General features: G+C 46.3%; 1 protein-coding gene across 3 annotated transcripts in view; it reads left to right on the top strand.

The window, feature by feature from the left end:
• CFH (complement factor H) overlaps positions 1-14,621 on the top strand; it is a 1,056,626-nt gene that overhangs the window by 187,389 nt on the left and 854,616 nt on the right. For all 3 annotated transcript variants that reach the window (XM_073642935.1, XM_073642934.1, XM_073642933.1), the window contains exon 7: positions 1,927-2,103. In XM_073642935.1, coding sequence (XP_073499036.1) covers positions 1,927-2,103 — 177 coding nt within the window. The remainder of the gene's footprint in view (positions 1-1,926; positions 2,104-14,621) is intronic.

Raw genomic sequence — 14,621 nt, 5'->3', positions numbered from 1 at the left:
TCCTGGGCTATTAATATCAGCCCCCAGCTGTCTGCCTAGCCTTTGCTAGTTATTAAAATAGGGGGGACCCTACGTCATTTTTTTGGGGGTCCCCCATTTTAATAGCTAGTAAAGGCTAGGTATTCAGCTGGGGGCTGATATTAGTAGCCTGGGAAGCTCAGTGGGTATTACCCCCTTCCCAGGCTTCAATCATCTGCCCCAGCAGTCTGCTTAACCTCCGCTAGAGACTAAAATTACGGGGAACCCCACATCATTTTTTTTTTAATAAATCCTTTATTTTAACACTAAATGACAAGTACAGTAATCAACACTATCACTGTACTTCTTTTATATGTGACTGACATGTTTCTATGTATCTAATCTATGTGGGATGCTCTTCTTTCTACTCTAAATTGTCGGGTACCGATGCTGAATTGCCGGCCGGCTTTTTTAAAGAGACGGTGCATGAAAACACTATTATTTTTTTTAATAAATCCTTTAACACTAAATGACAAGTACAGTAAGCAACACTGTCACTGTACTTCTTAAATATGTGACTGACATGTTTCTATCTAATCTATGTGTGATGCTCTATTCTTTATGTTCTAAATTGTCGGTACCGGTTTATGCCGCTGCTGAATTGCCGGCTTTTCATGTTTCACTGTGAGCACTTTTCCCATCGATTTGGGCAACCACTGTAATGCCACAACCACCATGGCTGTGGCATTACAGTGAGTGGCAGACAATCCCTGCATGATTGGTGCTCTAAATAGCGCCAGACATGCAGGACACGCTTTTGGTGCACGAACAGTTATCGAACATAAACTCGAACAGCCGAATTTGTTGCAAATAGTTTGCGTTCGTCGAATGACTCGAACATGGCCCAAAACAGCTCGAATTTGAGATTGGCGAACAGTTCTAGTCGAACACCGCTCATCTCTATTTATAATATTTAACTTTACCGGTCATTTCTATGCCTTTTATTCGTTTTCTAGTCTGTTTATATGCCCCATGGATTAACTGCTCACCTAGAGTATAGCAACAATATATAGTAATACAGAGCGATTCACTCAATTTTTTATACAGGTTAATAAAAGTGGAATAAGAATACATAATTAACAAGTAAATAGGTACAGTGCTGTGCAAATTAACTGGGACAAAGCCAAAAAAAAATATTTTTGAATATTTAATAATAAAATGTTATAATGCACTGTTACATACTAATTTGTGCAAGATATATGTCCTCCTTTAGCAGATATGAGATTTTCAATGCGCTTTCGCATTGATTTTACCAAGTTTTTGCATAAATTCTTCAATTCTTCATCATGGAACCACACTTGTATGGCACTGTTTATCATGCGTTCTTTGGTTGTACAGTCCATTTTGCCAAGACGTCTCTCCACAATGCTCCACAAATTTTCTATAGGATTTAAGTCTGGTGATTTGCCAGGCCAGTCCAGCACTTTTACTTTATTTTCTTCCAGGAATTTCTTCACACACTTGGAATTGTGGCATAGAGAAAAAGTACACTAAACCACTCCTCACAGAAACAAGCTCTCAACTGAAGCTCAGGGGGCAGCTAGCTGTTATTTTCTGACTAAAACCAGTCAAACCACATTTTGTTACTCACGGTTGTACACTCACACCTGTTCAAAGCAGTTAAAACTGGTTTGAATCACTGACTGGTAATCAACTTACGATTTTACTTAAAAAATGCTTTGCCCCAATTAATTTGCACAGCACTGTATTTAGTATCATACACATCCTTACAAAATACAAGACTCTCTTACCGCCTTCTTCTTCTTTCTAATTATCACCCTAGTAATTTGCTTTACATTTACCTGCTAAATACAAAAACAACCATAATAAGGAATAATATGATATTTATGTATGTTGTATCATTTACCAAGTGTTTTATTTATTTTGTTTATTTACAATTTTTTCTAGAAATAACCTGCAACCCTCCTCAAGTGCAAAAAGGAAGTGTGGATGCAAAGAAAGCTGTGTACAAATATGGGGAAGAAATTGATGTAAAGTGTGATAATGGTTTTGTGCTTCAGCCAGAGCCTGACAAACGCCGTAAATGCACAATTAATGGATGGGAACCAGCTCCAAATTGTGTTAGTAAGTACATTTGTAAAGAATAATGTCTAAAGTGTAAATAGTTTTTTCCTAACATCATTACATAACTTAATACTGAAAAATGATAGTCACCTGGAGAAAAATTGCAGGAATGGTGCTAAAGCAGGTTGTCCAGTAGTAAAAATAATTCAAGCTGTACAAAAGAGTAAACATTTCATCCAAATCATAAAAATCACTATAAACTCCATTTTTTGCTGTGTTAATATTATTACTATTAATAATTCCATTTATTTTTCACTTTAATTTTTGTCTATATGTTTGGCATATTGTAAAATCATGATTACTTCACAATTTCACTTGCTTACGGTGCTTGGTAGCTGTCCTTTGTTCATCTGCTGACAGTAAGATCTGAAGTCAATGTCCTGGTATGTGGTACATGCTTATTCTAAACAGCTGTGAGCAGAGATAGCAGGTTTGTAGAGAGAGGCACAAAATTGGATAAGCTGAGTTGCATTCATCACAGGAATTGACTTTAGAACTTGGTTACATAGGAGAGTGACAGAACACTTCTCTAGGTGAGCAACTCAGCCTGCTTCTCATAAAAAATAACCATATGGGCAGTTAATAATGGTTGTTAGTTGGGCATTTATTTATCCAGTGTTTCACATTTGCTTTTATTCTCCTTGCTTTAGGGGCATTGGGACCATTACAGCATTTTACAGCCTCCTTCTTAGCACAAGGGTCTATTATACACCTTCTCAAAGTCACATCAACTGTTTTTTATGGATGGAAACTTTTATTTCCATGTCCAGCCACCTTATGTACTCTACAGAGGAAACCACACTTCAGATCCTGCAGAAAATCACAGCAGCATGTATCGTTTCCCCTGGCCAAGTATTGTTTAGAAACATTCAATTCCTGTGCAAAAAAGCTATTCTTGTGCTCAAAATGTTGCCTTTTAGACTCAGGGAGATGGAAGCTTTCTGCAACCTGATGGCGGCAGCCATCCCTCTGTTCTTGGTCCCCAGCCGCCACTATTTCTTCTAATGTGCCGTCCCAGCATTATACAAGCACCTGTCCCAGAACATTTGCCGTGCCCTCAACAACGCAGTTACTGGGAAGGTCCACCCAACCACAGACACGTGGACAAGTGCTTGTGGGCAGGGATGGTACATCTCATTGACGGCACACTGGGTTAATATAGTGAAAGCTGGGACCCAGTCGGACCTTGGGACAGAACACGTCCTCCCAATGCCGAGGATTAGGCCCCTGAGTCAATCAGGGTTGCTCTCACATTCTTTATCTCCTGCACCTCCCCCACCTCCTCCTCCTCTTCAGCCTTCATCTCCAAAATGGCCACATCAATCAGAAGCTGGAAGCACTGCAGCACTGCCTCGGCCAAGCGGCAACAGGCTGCGCTGAAGCTAATATGCTTATGGGACAAACCGTACACCGCTGAAGAGTTGTGGACAGCTCTGAAAGAGTAGGCAGATCTGTGGCTGTCACCACTGAACCTACAGTCAGGCATGGTCGTGTATGACAATGGCCGGAACCTGGTGGTGGCTCTGAAGAGAGGCGAGCTCAAACTCATACCATGCCTGGTCCATGTGCTCAATCTCGTGGTTCAGCAGTTTCTCAAAAGCTACATGGATCTGCTGGATCTGCTTGTCAATTTATGCCATGTGTGTGCCCATTTTAGAAAGTCTGCTACAGCTTCCGCTTGTAAGAATTCTCCTGTTTGTTTTTTCTATCTTGTGTTTTGCGGTCACATGGCCATCTGCCTTTATATTCCAGCTCCACCTTTATGGCTGTGCTGGACTTCAGTGTTGTTTGACTGTTTTGCTAGCCAGGTACATCGGTGCCTATCTCTCAGTTCGCTTGGTCCTTTGGGACCTCTAGTACCTTTTTGTCAGTTTATCTTTTGTTTTCTGCAACAACTTTCTCTGTTCAAGAGGTGTCTCTTTTTGTTCTAGTCCTTAGTTCTTTTAGTGATCCCTTACCTTTATTCTATAAGTCTTCGTTCAGACTAGCCTAGGACTAAGGCAGGTCTGTTCGCTAGGAGCAGGCAGCCCGCTACATCGTAGGGATTCAGCCTAGTCTTACTGTAGGGAAAGCTTTCCCCTTCTTTCCTTAGTTCTTGTTGCAGATCATTACACCGCTGCCCTTGCTGCGCTTCAGTAGCATTTGCAGCTTCCATCTCACTGACTGGTGTGCAATGTCCCCACACACTGGAACTCAACTTTGAATATGTTGGGAAGGATTTGTGAGAAGCACAGGGCAGTTGTTGAGTACCAGCTTCAAAACGACCGTTGGTATTCAGGTCAGCCTCCGCATATAAGAGCTCAAGAGTGGGCATGGATGTCAGACATCTGTGCCATCCTCCAAAACTTTGAGGACTCCTTCAAGATGGTGTAGAGCAGAACAACTTGGCATTCTTTGAAAATAAGTTCCTCTTATTTGCATTCATATAGCGTTAAACGTTTTCGGTCCCGATACAGACCTTCATCAGAACTGAATGCTTTAGGTATGGAACTCCCACAAAAACGTGCTTGTGTGTGCGACTGATGTCGGTCGCACACACAAGCGCTTTTTTCTGGGAGTTCCATACCTAAAGCATTCAGTTCTGATGAAGGTCTGTATCAGGACCGAAAACCTTTAACGCTATATGAATGCAAATAAAAGGAACTTATTCTCATAGAGTGCCAAGTTTTTCTGTTCTATATGATATATGGGTTGGATACCGTCCTTGTGCACCTGATTCAGTTACTGCAAGAGTGCCATATATTATCATTTTCCTTCCAGATGGTGAACGTCAATGACGCCATAATTACCATCCCGCTTCTCTGCCTTCTGAAACGATCTTTGCTCACAATTAAAGAGGATGCATTGCAGGCAGAGCACGATGAGATGGAGCAAGGAACTATACAGGGTGATTACACACAGCCCAGCCTCATCTCATCCCAACATGGATTGGGTGACAATGAAGAGGAGGAGGAGGAAGAACAGGAGCTAGTTTCCTGCGCTGTAGATGGTACTACCCACACAACTGTCATACCGTCTGTTCAGCGAGGATGGCCTTAGGAGAGGGAGGAGGAGGTTGAGGAGGAGAGCATGGCCAGTCGTCTTCTTGGTGAGGACACGGACGTCTGTTAGCAGTCTGGCACACATAGCTGAGTTTATGTTACGCTGCCTTTCCCATGACCCTCGTGTTCTCCAAATTTTGAGTGACAGTCATTACTGGTTGGTGACACTTCTAGACCCACACTACAAGGAGAACTGAACTTTCTATCTCTTATTCTCGCGGTGGACAGGTCTAATAAAATGGGGCAGTACCAGAAGGCCCTTGTTTAGGATTTATTAAAAAAATTCCCATCTGAAAATGTTGGGGGCAGAGGTCACAGTTTGTTGGACAACCAACGAGTACAGGCGAGAGAGACACAAATACTATCCAGCAGAGGCAGGGGAACACTGTCAAAGGTCTTGGAGAGTTTTCTCAGATCCTCCCATCGCACAGCCTTTGATGCGCGGGGTACTCTCACAAGGAGGGATAATTTTTACGAAGATGCTGAAGGAGTACCTTCCTCTGTGCCTTATAATTATTGGGTATCCAAGCTGGACATATGGCATGAGCTGGCTCTCTATGCCTTGGAAGTACTGGCCTGCCCTGCCACTAGCGTTTTGTCAGAGGGGGGTTTTAGTGCTGCCAGGGGAATTTCAACTGATAGGCACATCCGCCTGTTAACTGAAAATGCTGACAGGCTGACTCTTATAAAAATTAACAAGGGCTGGATTGGGCCTTCTGCCCCTGGAAAGCAACCTGTGCATGCTGGTGTATCGAAACACACTTGTAGACAATCTTAAAAGTGTTTTTCACCAAGACAGCAGTGAGGCACACAGGGTGCATTGCAGTTATTGACTTCCAACCCCAGGAGTTGCCTGAGCTCGCATGTCATGCCTTGCAGGTTTTGTCATGCCTGGCAACCAGCATTCTCTTAGAACGTGTCTTCGGCGCTGCTGGTGGTGTCCTGATGGATAAGCGCATCCGGCTGTCCTCTGAAAGTGTAGACTGCCTAACTTTTGTCAAGATGAACAAGTATTGGATCCCGAATGACTTTTGCATACCAGTCGCAGACTGGGCTGACTAGGCGTGCTGCATTGATCTCACATCATTGCCGTCTGTGATACCTTTGTCGTGGCTTTTGTGCCTGCTGTTGCTACTGATGTTACTAACAAATTTTTGAAATGTGGAGATTTAAAGTTGGATCTCCGTCTGGTGGTTTGCCTGTAGTGGAAGGGATGTCAGATCCCCATTATACTATTTCTACTCTGGAGAAATTGATGCCACTCTTGTGGTGTCTGCTAGTGTTGAGCGAGCGTGCTCGTTTAACCCTTTAATCGAGCACGCTCGGGTGCTCACTGAGTATTTTCGGAATGCTTGGCATCTATGTTTGAGCCGCTGCGGCTGCATGTGTCACGGCGTTTGTTAGGCAATCACATGCAGCTGCCGTGGCTCAAACATAGATGCCGAGCAAGCCGAAAATACTTAGTGTGCTCGATTTAAATTGTTAAACAAGCACGCTCGCTCAACACTAGTGTCTGCCCCTAATTTTTGGAAATGTTTGGACTCCAAATTAGGTCTCGTCCATGTGTGTTGCCTGTAGCAGTAGGGTTCCCAGACCGGCAGGCCTGCACTTAATTTCAGTCAACTACCCCCTATCTGTCGGTGTCCCCCAAGGTTCAGTTTTAGGACCCCTACTCTTCTCCATCTTCACCTTAGGCCTGGGACAGCTCATAGAGTCTCATGGTTTTCATTATCACCTCTATGCCGACGACACACAGATCTACCTCTCTTAACCCGATATCTCCTCCCTACTAACCAAAATCCCACAATGTCTGTCCGTTATTTAATCCTTCTTCTTTGCTAGATTTCTAAAACTTAACATGGACAAAACAGAATTCATCGTCTTTCCGCCATCTCATTCAACCCCCCCAACTGACCTATCTATCAATGTCAATGGCTGTCCACTCTCCCCAGTCCCTCTAGCTCGCTGCCTTGGGGTAACCCTGGACTCTGAAATCTCCTTAAAACCTCAAATCCAAGCCCTTTCCATTTCCAGCCGACTCAAACTTAAAAATATCTCCTGGATCCACACATTCCTCAACCATGAATCTGCAAAACACTAGTGCACGCCCTCATCATCTCCCGCCTCGACTACTGCAACCTCCTGCTCTGAAGCCTCCCTTCAAATACTCTTGCACCCCTTTAATCTATCCTAAACTCTACTGCCCGACTAATCCACCTGTCCCCCTGCTATTGTCACGCTGTCTCTGTATACTGGAGGAGGAGGGGGGCCTAAGCTGACCCTAAGCTGGGGCCCTGACTAATCCCTCAACCTGGAGGTACTGTTAAAGGTACAGAGGTCCAGGCCACCAGCATAACCCCTACCTCCTGAGGATCCCTGCACCTAAGTAATCTAGTCCTGAGAAGGACCCCGATCACAACAAAAGGGGACAAGTAATAATATGCCCACACACAGTACTTAGACGAACGAGACAGTACAAGGGAAAAACCAAAACCACCTTGCATACAAAAACTACACAACTACAACAGAGGGAACACCAACGGGAAAGGAGATAAATGATAAAGCGAGGAAGGGAAAAAACTCTCCAAATACACTTATCTCTGAAACTCCAAAAACCACGATCCGCTCTGTTAGTCTGCATGAAATGCTTTCACCGACACTTCCCTAACAGACCAGCAGGCATTTGAAGGAGTCTCACTACAGCAGCATTGATTGCAGCTGGGCGAGGCTGGACCTCGTCTAGCACAGAGAGAGAGAGAATTAACTCCCTCACTGCCGAAAAACACAAAGCACCAAAAAGTCAGCTGCGAGAAGTCAGGCTGTGTAATCGTGACGATCTTCGTGGCGACACACCCGTGACAGTACCCCCCCTTCTACGAGGGGCCTCCGGACCCTCAGGGCCAGGTTTATCCGGGTGAGTCGTGTGGAAGGCCCGAACTAATCGGTCTGCGTTAATATCCGACGCAGGAACCCACATCCTCTCCTCAGGACCATACCCTTTCCAATGAACCAGGTACTGAAGGGACCGGCGATTAAAGCGTGAATCGATGACCCTCGATACCTGGAACTCCAAGTTACCCTTGACCACCACTGGAGGGGGAGGTAAAGGTGACGGTACCACCGGCGCCACATACCTCTTAAGCAACGATCTGTGGAACACGTTGTGAATTTTAAACGTAGGGGGGAGGTCAAGACGGAATGCCACCGGATTAATAATAGAACTGATTCTGTACGGCCCGATGAACCTGGGACCCAGTTTCCAGGAGGGAACCTTAAGTTTTATATTCCTGGTAGACAACCATACCCGATCGTTCACACTTAGGTCCGGACCAGACACTCTCCTCCTATCAGCCATACGTTTGTATCGGTTCCTCATAGTATTCAGATTCTTCAGCACCCCTCTCCGTACTGAAGCGAGTGATGAGGAAAATCGTTCCTCCTCAGGAACCCCCGAAGAGCCCCCCCTACTGAAAGTACAAAACTGGGGGTGAAAACCATATGCCCCAAAAAACGGGGACTTACCAGTGGACTCGCTCCGCCTATTATTAAGAGCAAACTCTGCCAGAGGTAAGAAAGAAGCCCAGTCCTCCTGGTTCTCTGACACAAAACACCGGAGATATGTCTCCAAGCTCTGGTTCATACGTTCCGTCTGACCATTGGTCTGAGGATGAAAAGCCGATGAGAATGACAAATGCATCCCCCGCCGTGCACAAAACGCCTTCCAGAACTTGGACACAAACTGAGACCCCCGATCAGACACCACCTCGGAGGGTACCCCGTGAAGCCTCACAATCTCCCCAATGAACACCTGCGCAAGAGTTTTAGCATTAGGGAGAGCCGGAAGAGCGATAAAATGTGCCATCTTGCTGAACCTGTCCACTACAACGAGTATGACCGTTTTACCCGAAGACGGAGGGAGGTCAGTAATAAAGTCCATAGACAGATGAGTCCAAGGACGCTCCAGGATCTTCAAAGGTAAGAGGGCCCCAGACGGACGGGTATGTGAAGTCTTAGAGCGCACACAAACCCCACAGGACGCGACAAAAGTTACCACCTCCTTATGTAAGTTAGGCCACCAAAACCGACGCGAGAGGAGATCCACAGTTGCTCTACTCCCCGGGTGTCCTGCAAAAACTGAGTTATGGTGTGCCTCGATCACCTTTTGTCGCAACTGATCTGGAACAAACAGTCTCCCCGGAGGTCCAACAGGGGCGTCCCCCTGAGCCTCCAATACCTCCTCCTCCAGCTCAGAGCATACTGCCGAAACCACCACCCCCTCCTGAAGGATAGTAATCGGGTCGTCCGTATTCCCGGCCCCAGGGAAACTACGAGATAAGGCATCCGCCTTTACATTTTTTGACCCAGGACGATATGTAACGACAAAATTAAACCTGGTAAAAAACAATGACCACCTAGCTTGTCTGGGATTCAGACGTTTCGTGGACTCCAGATATAGCAGGTTCTTGTGATCGGTGATGACGGTGACCGGATGGACTGCCCCCTCCAAAAAATGGCGCCACTCCTCAAAAGCTAACTTAATGGCCAAGAGTTCCCTATTGCCGACATCGTAATTCCTCTCAGCGGACGACAATTTTTTAGAGAAAAAGGCGCACGGATGCCACTTACCAGGGGACGAACCTTGTGACAATACTGCTCCCACCCCTACCTCGGAAGCGTCTACCTCTACAATGAATGGCTGTGACGCATCAGGTTGAATGAGTATGGGTGCCGAGGCAAAACATTTTTTCAAGGAGGAGAATGCTTGACAAGCCTTGTCAGACCACCTAGAAAAATCCGTCCCCTTTTTAGTCATGTCTGTGAGAGGCTTAACCACGGACGAGAAATTACGAATGAACTTCCGGTAATAATTAGCAAACCCCAGGAAACGTTGTAGTGCCTTAAGATTCTCTGGCCGATCCCACTCAAGAACTGCCCGCACTTTCCCAGGGTCCATACGAAAACCGGACGCTGAAACCAGGAAGCCTAAAAACTGGAGTTCCTGTACGGCGAACACACACTTTTCCCATTTGGCATACAGTTTATTATCCCGCAAGATCTGTAACACCTGCCTAACGTGCTCCTGATGAGACACCAGATCCGGCGAGTAAATTAAGATATCATCCAGATATACGACAACAAACTGTCCCACCAGGCGGCGAAAAATGTCATTAACAAAGTGTTGGAACACCGCCGGGGCATTAGTCAGACCGAATGGCATGACAAGGTTCTCATAATGCCCCTCCGGAGTGTTAAACGCCGTCTTCCACTCATCCCCCTCCTTCATCCTAATCAGATTGTACGCCCCCCTGAGATCCAACTTAGAGAACCATTTGGCGCCCACGATCTGATTAAAGAGATCGGGAATAAGTGGGAGCGGATACGGATCTCGGACCGTAATCCGATTAAGTTCACGGAAATCCAGGCAAGGGCGTAGGCCTCCATCTTTCTTCTTAACAAAGAAGAACCCCGCAGCCACCGGTGAAGATGAAGGTCTAATATGCCCCTTAGCCAGACTTTCTGAAATATAATCCTTCATGGCCTGACTCTCAGGACCAGAAAGGTTATACAACCTAGCTTTAGGTAACTTGGCCTCAGGGAGCAGTTTTACAGAACAGTCATACTCGCGATGAGGAGGTAGTTCCTGACACCCTTTCTCCGAGAATACATCCTCAAAGTCCGCCAGAAATGGAGGTAAGACCCAAGGAGTAACCGCACCGATGACTGTGTTCATGCAGTTTTTATTACAGAATTTACTCCATTGGCTTATCTCTCTGGTTTGCCAATTAATAACCGGGTTATGCTTAGTTAACCAAGGAAGGCCCAACACTATAGGAGTGGGAAGACCCTCCAACACGTAGCAAGACAACAGTTCTTTATGTATCGCCCCCACTTGAAGTTTTACGTCATGCACAGCTTGCAAAAAACTTCCCTGACCGAGAGGCCTGGCATCGATCGAGAATATGGGGATGGGTTTAGCCAACTCACTCAATCGCATACCTTGAACCCGGGCAAACCGAGCATCAACCAGATTAGCCCCGGCCCCACTATCCAGAAGAACAGATATCCTCTCAGTTCTCGTACCCACCACCACCTCCGCCGGTACGAGAAACTGAGACGAACTTAGGGACGAAATACCTACTCCCAGATTGCCATCCACCACACAACCTGGGATCAACAGTTTTCCGACGACTCTTCACTCTGCAAGGGACGGGATGGACACCCCCCAATAAAATGTCCCTTTCTCCCGCAGAAGAAACACCTTCCTGTCTTATGGCGCACCACCGGTCCCCTCCCCCGAAATGATGTCCCTCCTAATTGCATAGGCTCCTCTGGACTGACCAGGGGAACCACCATATGAGGGGACCTTGTAGGAGGTGGAGTCATCACAGGGGGTAGAGTTATCCCGCACCTCTCCCGAAGCCGTCTGTCAACGCGAATAGCAAGGGCCATAGCGGCTTCCAGTGACGCGGGAGAGTCATACTGTGCCAACACATCCTGTAATTTGTCGGATAAACCTTGACAAAACTGGCTCCTAAGAGCCGGGTCAATCCACTGGGTGTCCGTGGCCCACCTACGGAACTCCGAACAGAATTCCTCCGCCGGACGATCTCCCTGCTGGATCCTACGTAACTTAGACTCAGCAAGGGAGATCCGATCTGGGTCATCATATACGAGTCCCAGAGCAGTGAAAAACCTATCCACTGACTGGAGAGCCGGGGAGCCCGGGGGAAGAGAGAACGCCCAAGATTGTGGGTCCCCTTGTAGGAGCGAGATGACAATTCCCACCCTTTGTTCTTCACTCCCCAATGACCGAGGCCGCAGCCGAAAGTACAACTTGCATGCCTCCCGGAAAACAAAAAACTTGTCCCGCCCCCCAGTGAACCTGTCAGGGAGAGCTACTTTAGGTTCTGGTCCGGCTTGCTCCCGAGGATACAAAACCTTTGACCTAACGTCCGCCAGCTCCATGGACAAACTCTGCAACTGCCGAGCTAGACCGGCTACTGGATCCATGGTAGCTGGAGAAAAACTAAGTGGGTCGGTGAAAATGTCACGCTGTCTCTGTATACTGGAGGAGGGGGGCCTAAGCTGACCCTAAGCTGGGGCCCTGACTAATCCCTCAACCTGGAGGTACTGTTAAAGGTACAGAGGTCCAGGCCACCAGCATAACCCCTACCTTCTGAGGATCCCTGCACCTAAGTAATCTAGTCCTGAGAAGGACCCCGATCACAACAAAAGGGGACAAGTAATAATATGCCCACACACAGTACTTAGACGAACGAGACAGTACAAGGGAAAAACCAAAACCACCTTGCATACAAAAACTACACAACTACAACAGAGGGAACACCAACGGGAAAGGAGATAAATGATAAAGCGAGGAAGGGAAAAAACTCTCCAAATACACTTATCTCTGAAACTCCAAAAACCACGATCCGCTCTGTTAGTCTGCATGAAATGCTTTCACCGACACTTCCCTAACAGACCAGCAGGCATTTGAAGGAGTCTCACTACAGCAGCATTGATTGCAGCTGGGCGAGGCTGGACCTCGTCTAGCACAGAGAGAGAGAGAATTAACTCCCTCACTGCCGAAAAACACAAAGCACCAAAAAGTCAGCTGCGAGAAGTCAGGCTGTGTAATCGTGACGATCTTCGTGGCGACACACCCGTGACAGCTATTCCCCGGCGTCTCCTCTCTGTCAATCTCTTCACTGGCTCCCCATTGCCCAGAGACTCCAGTTCAAAACCCTAACCATGGTATACAAAGTCATTCACAACCTGCCTTTTCCATATATCTCTGACATAGTCTCCCAGTACATACCTGCACGCAACCTCCAATCCTCACAAGATCTCCTTCTCTACTCCCTTCTTATCTCCTCCTCCCACAATCGCATACAAGATTTCTCCCGTGCATCCCCCCTACTCTGGAACTCTCTACCCCAACATATCAGACTCTCACCGACCATTGAAACCTTCAAAAGGAACCTGAAGACCCACAAGCCTACATCCTGCATTAACCATCGCTCAACCATACCGCTCCATGACCAGCCCTACCCTCACCTACTGTATCCTCACCCATCCCTTGTAGATTGTGAGCCCTCGTAGGCAGGGTCCTCGTTCCTCCTGTACCAGTCGCCATCACGTTTTGTTCAAGATGTTTGTAATTGTTTTTGCTATGTATACCCCTTTTTCACATGTAAAGCGCCATGGAATAAATGGTGCTATAATAATAAATAATAATAATAACTACCTTTGTTACTATCCTTACATTTTTCTACCAATAGTTGTCTGCGAAACTGATATTTGTGCCACCTGGGTGTGGCTGAGCATAAAAGCAGTTTGAGCTGTTGCATGAGGTATCAGGGCTCCCAGCACAGCAGGCCTACACTGGTCCCTCACCCACCTCTTAATTTGAACTTAAATTCAAAGCTGTAAATGCTGGCCCAGACCCTATCTCATGCAAGGGCCCATGCCTTACATGCTGCTGTGCCATTATAAAAGTTCTACTTTGAGTCAATTGATGCCACTTGTCCTCTTGTCTGCCCCTAATTTTTGGAAATGTTTGGAAATCAAGTTGGGTCTCCTTCATGCGTGTTGCCTGAATTTGGCAGGGTTCTCGGAGCACCAGGCCAACTCCTGTCATTCATCCACTTGTTACTGATCAAGCCCTGTCCCATGCATCCATGCTGCACAATTACACTATTTGTACTCTGGGTCAATTGATGCCACTTTTTCTGGTGTCTGCCCCTAATTTGAGCTGTTTTGGCAGCTTTTGGGCCCCCTGAAGGTGTTGTCTATGCGTTTTGGTTTTGCCTCCCATTGAATTCAATGGGGTTTGGATACATTCAGATATGTTCTACGAATTGTTCAGCGAACATCGGGACATTAGCCGATCTGAACCGAGCCTTGAAATATTCACTCATTTCTACTTCGGAGAAACTGCACAATAAATTGTATTGTCTATTTTCTACAGTTACTCTTTTGAAAATACAAAATTTTGAGACTAAATCAATATTTTTTTGGGAAAAAGTAAAATTTGAATTTTTTTCCTTCCACATTGCTTTAATTCCGATGAAGCTTCTAAAGAGTTAATTAACTTATTAACCCCTTTCTGACTCAAGGCGTACTAATACATATCTGCACCCTGGGCCTTATGGACCAGATAAATATTAGTACGCCCCAGCTTTAATGCGACACCGCGACTTCGGTCACAGTGATCCCATTAAATTTCTGGCGCCATCTTACCTTAGGGTAGATGGCGTTGTCATCCCAGGGGTGTCGCCGCACCCCCGCAACCACGATCGCTGTGATTGACTGTTCAATTCTGAACTGCCAATCACAGCATTTCTCACTTTTTTAGGTAATCAGATTGCCTGAGACAGTGATGTGCAGCCTATGATCCGTGCTCCTAAGAACACCGAATCTAGGCTGTTGCCTAATAACCCCAGCCCTGGCCCAAACCCGCTCTGGTTGATGCAA

Source organism: Phyllobates terribilis, unplaced genomic scaffold (genome assembly GCF_046119375.1).
Source record: "Phyllobates terribilis strain yellow unplaced genomic scaffold, ASM4611937v1 Scaffold_8__6_contigs__length_399053987, whole genome shotgun sequence".
NCBI lineage: Eukaryota > Metazoa > Chordata > Amphibia > Anura > Dendrobatidae > Phyllobates > Phyllobates terribilis.
This window is presented reverse-complemented; position numbering and strand designations above follow the sequence as displayed.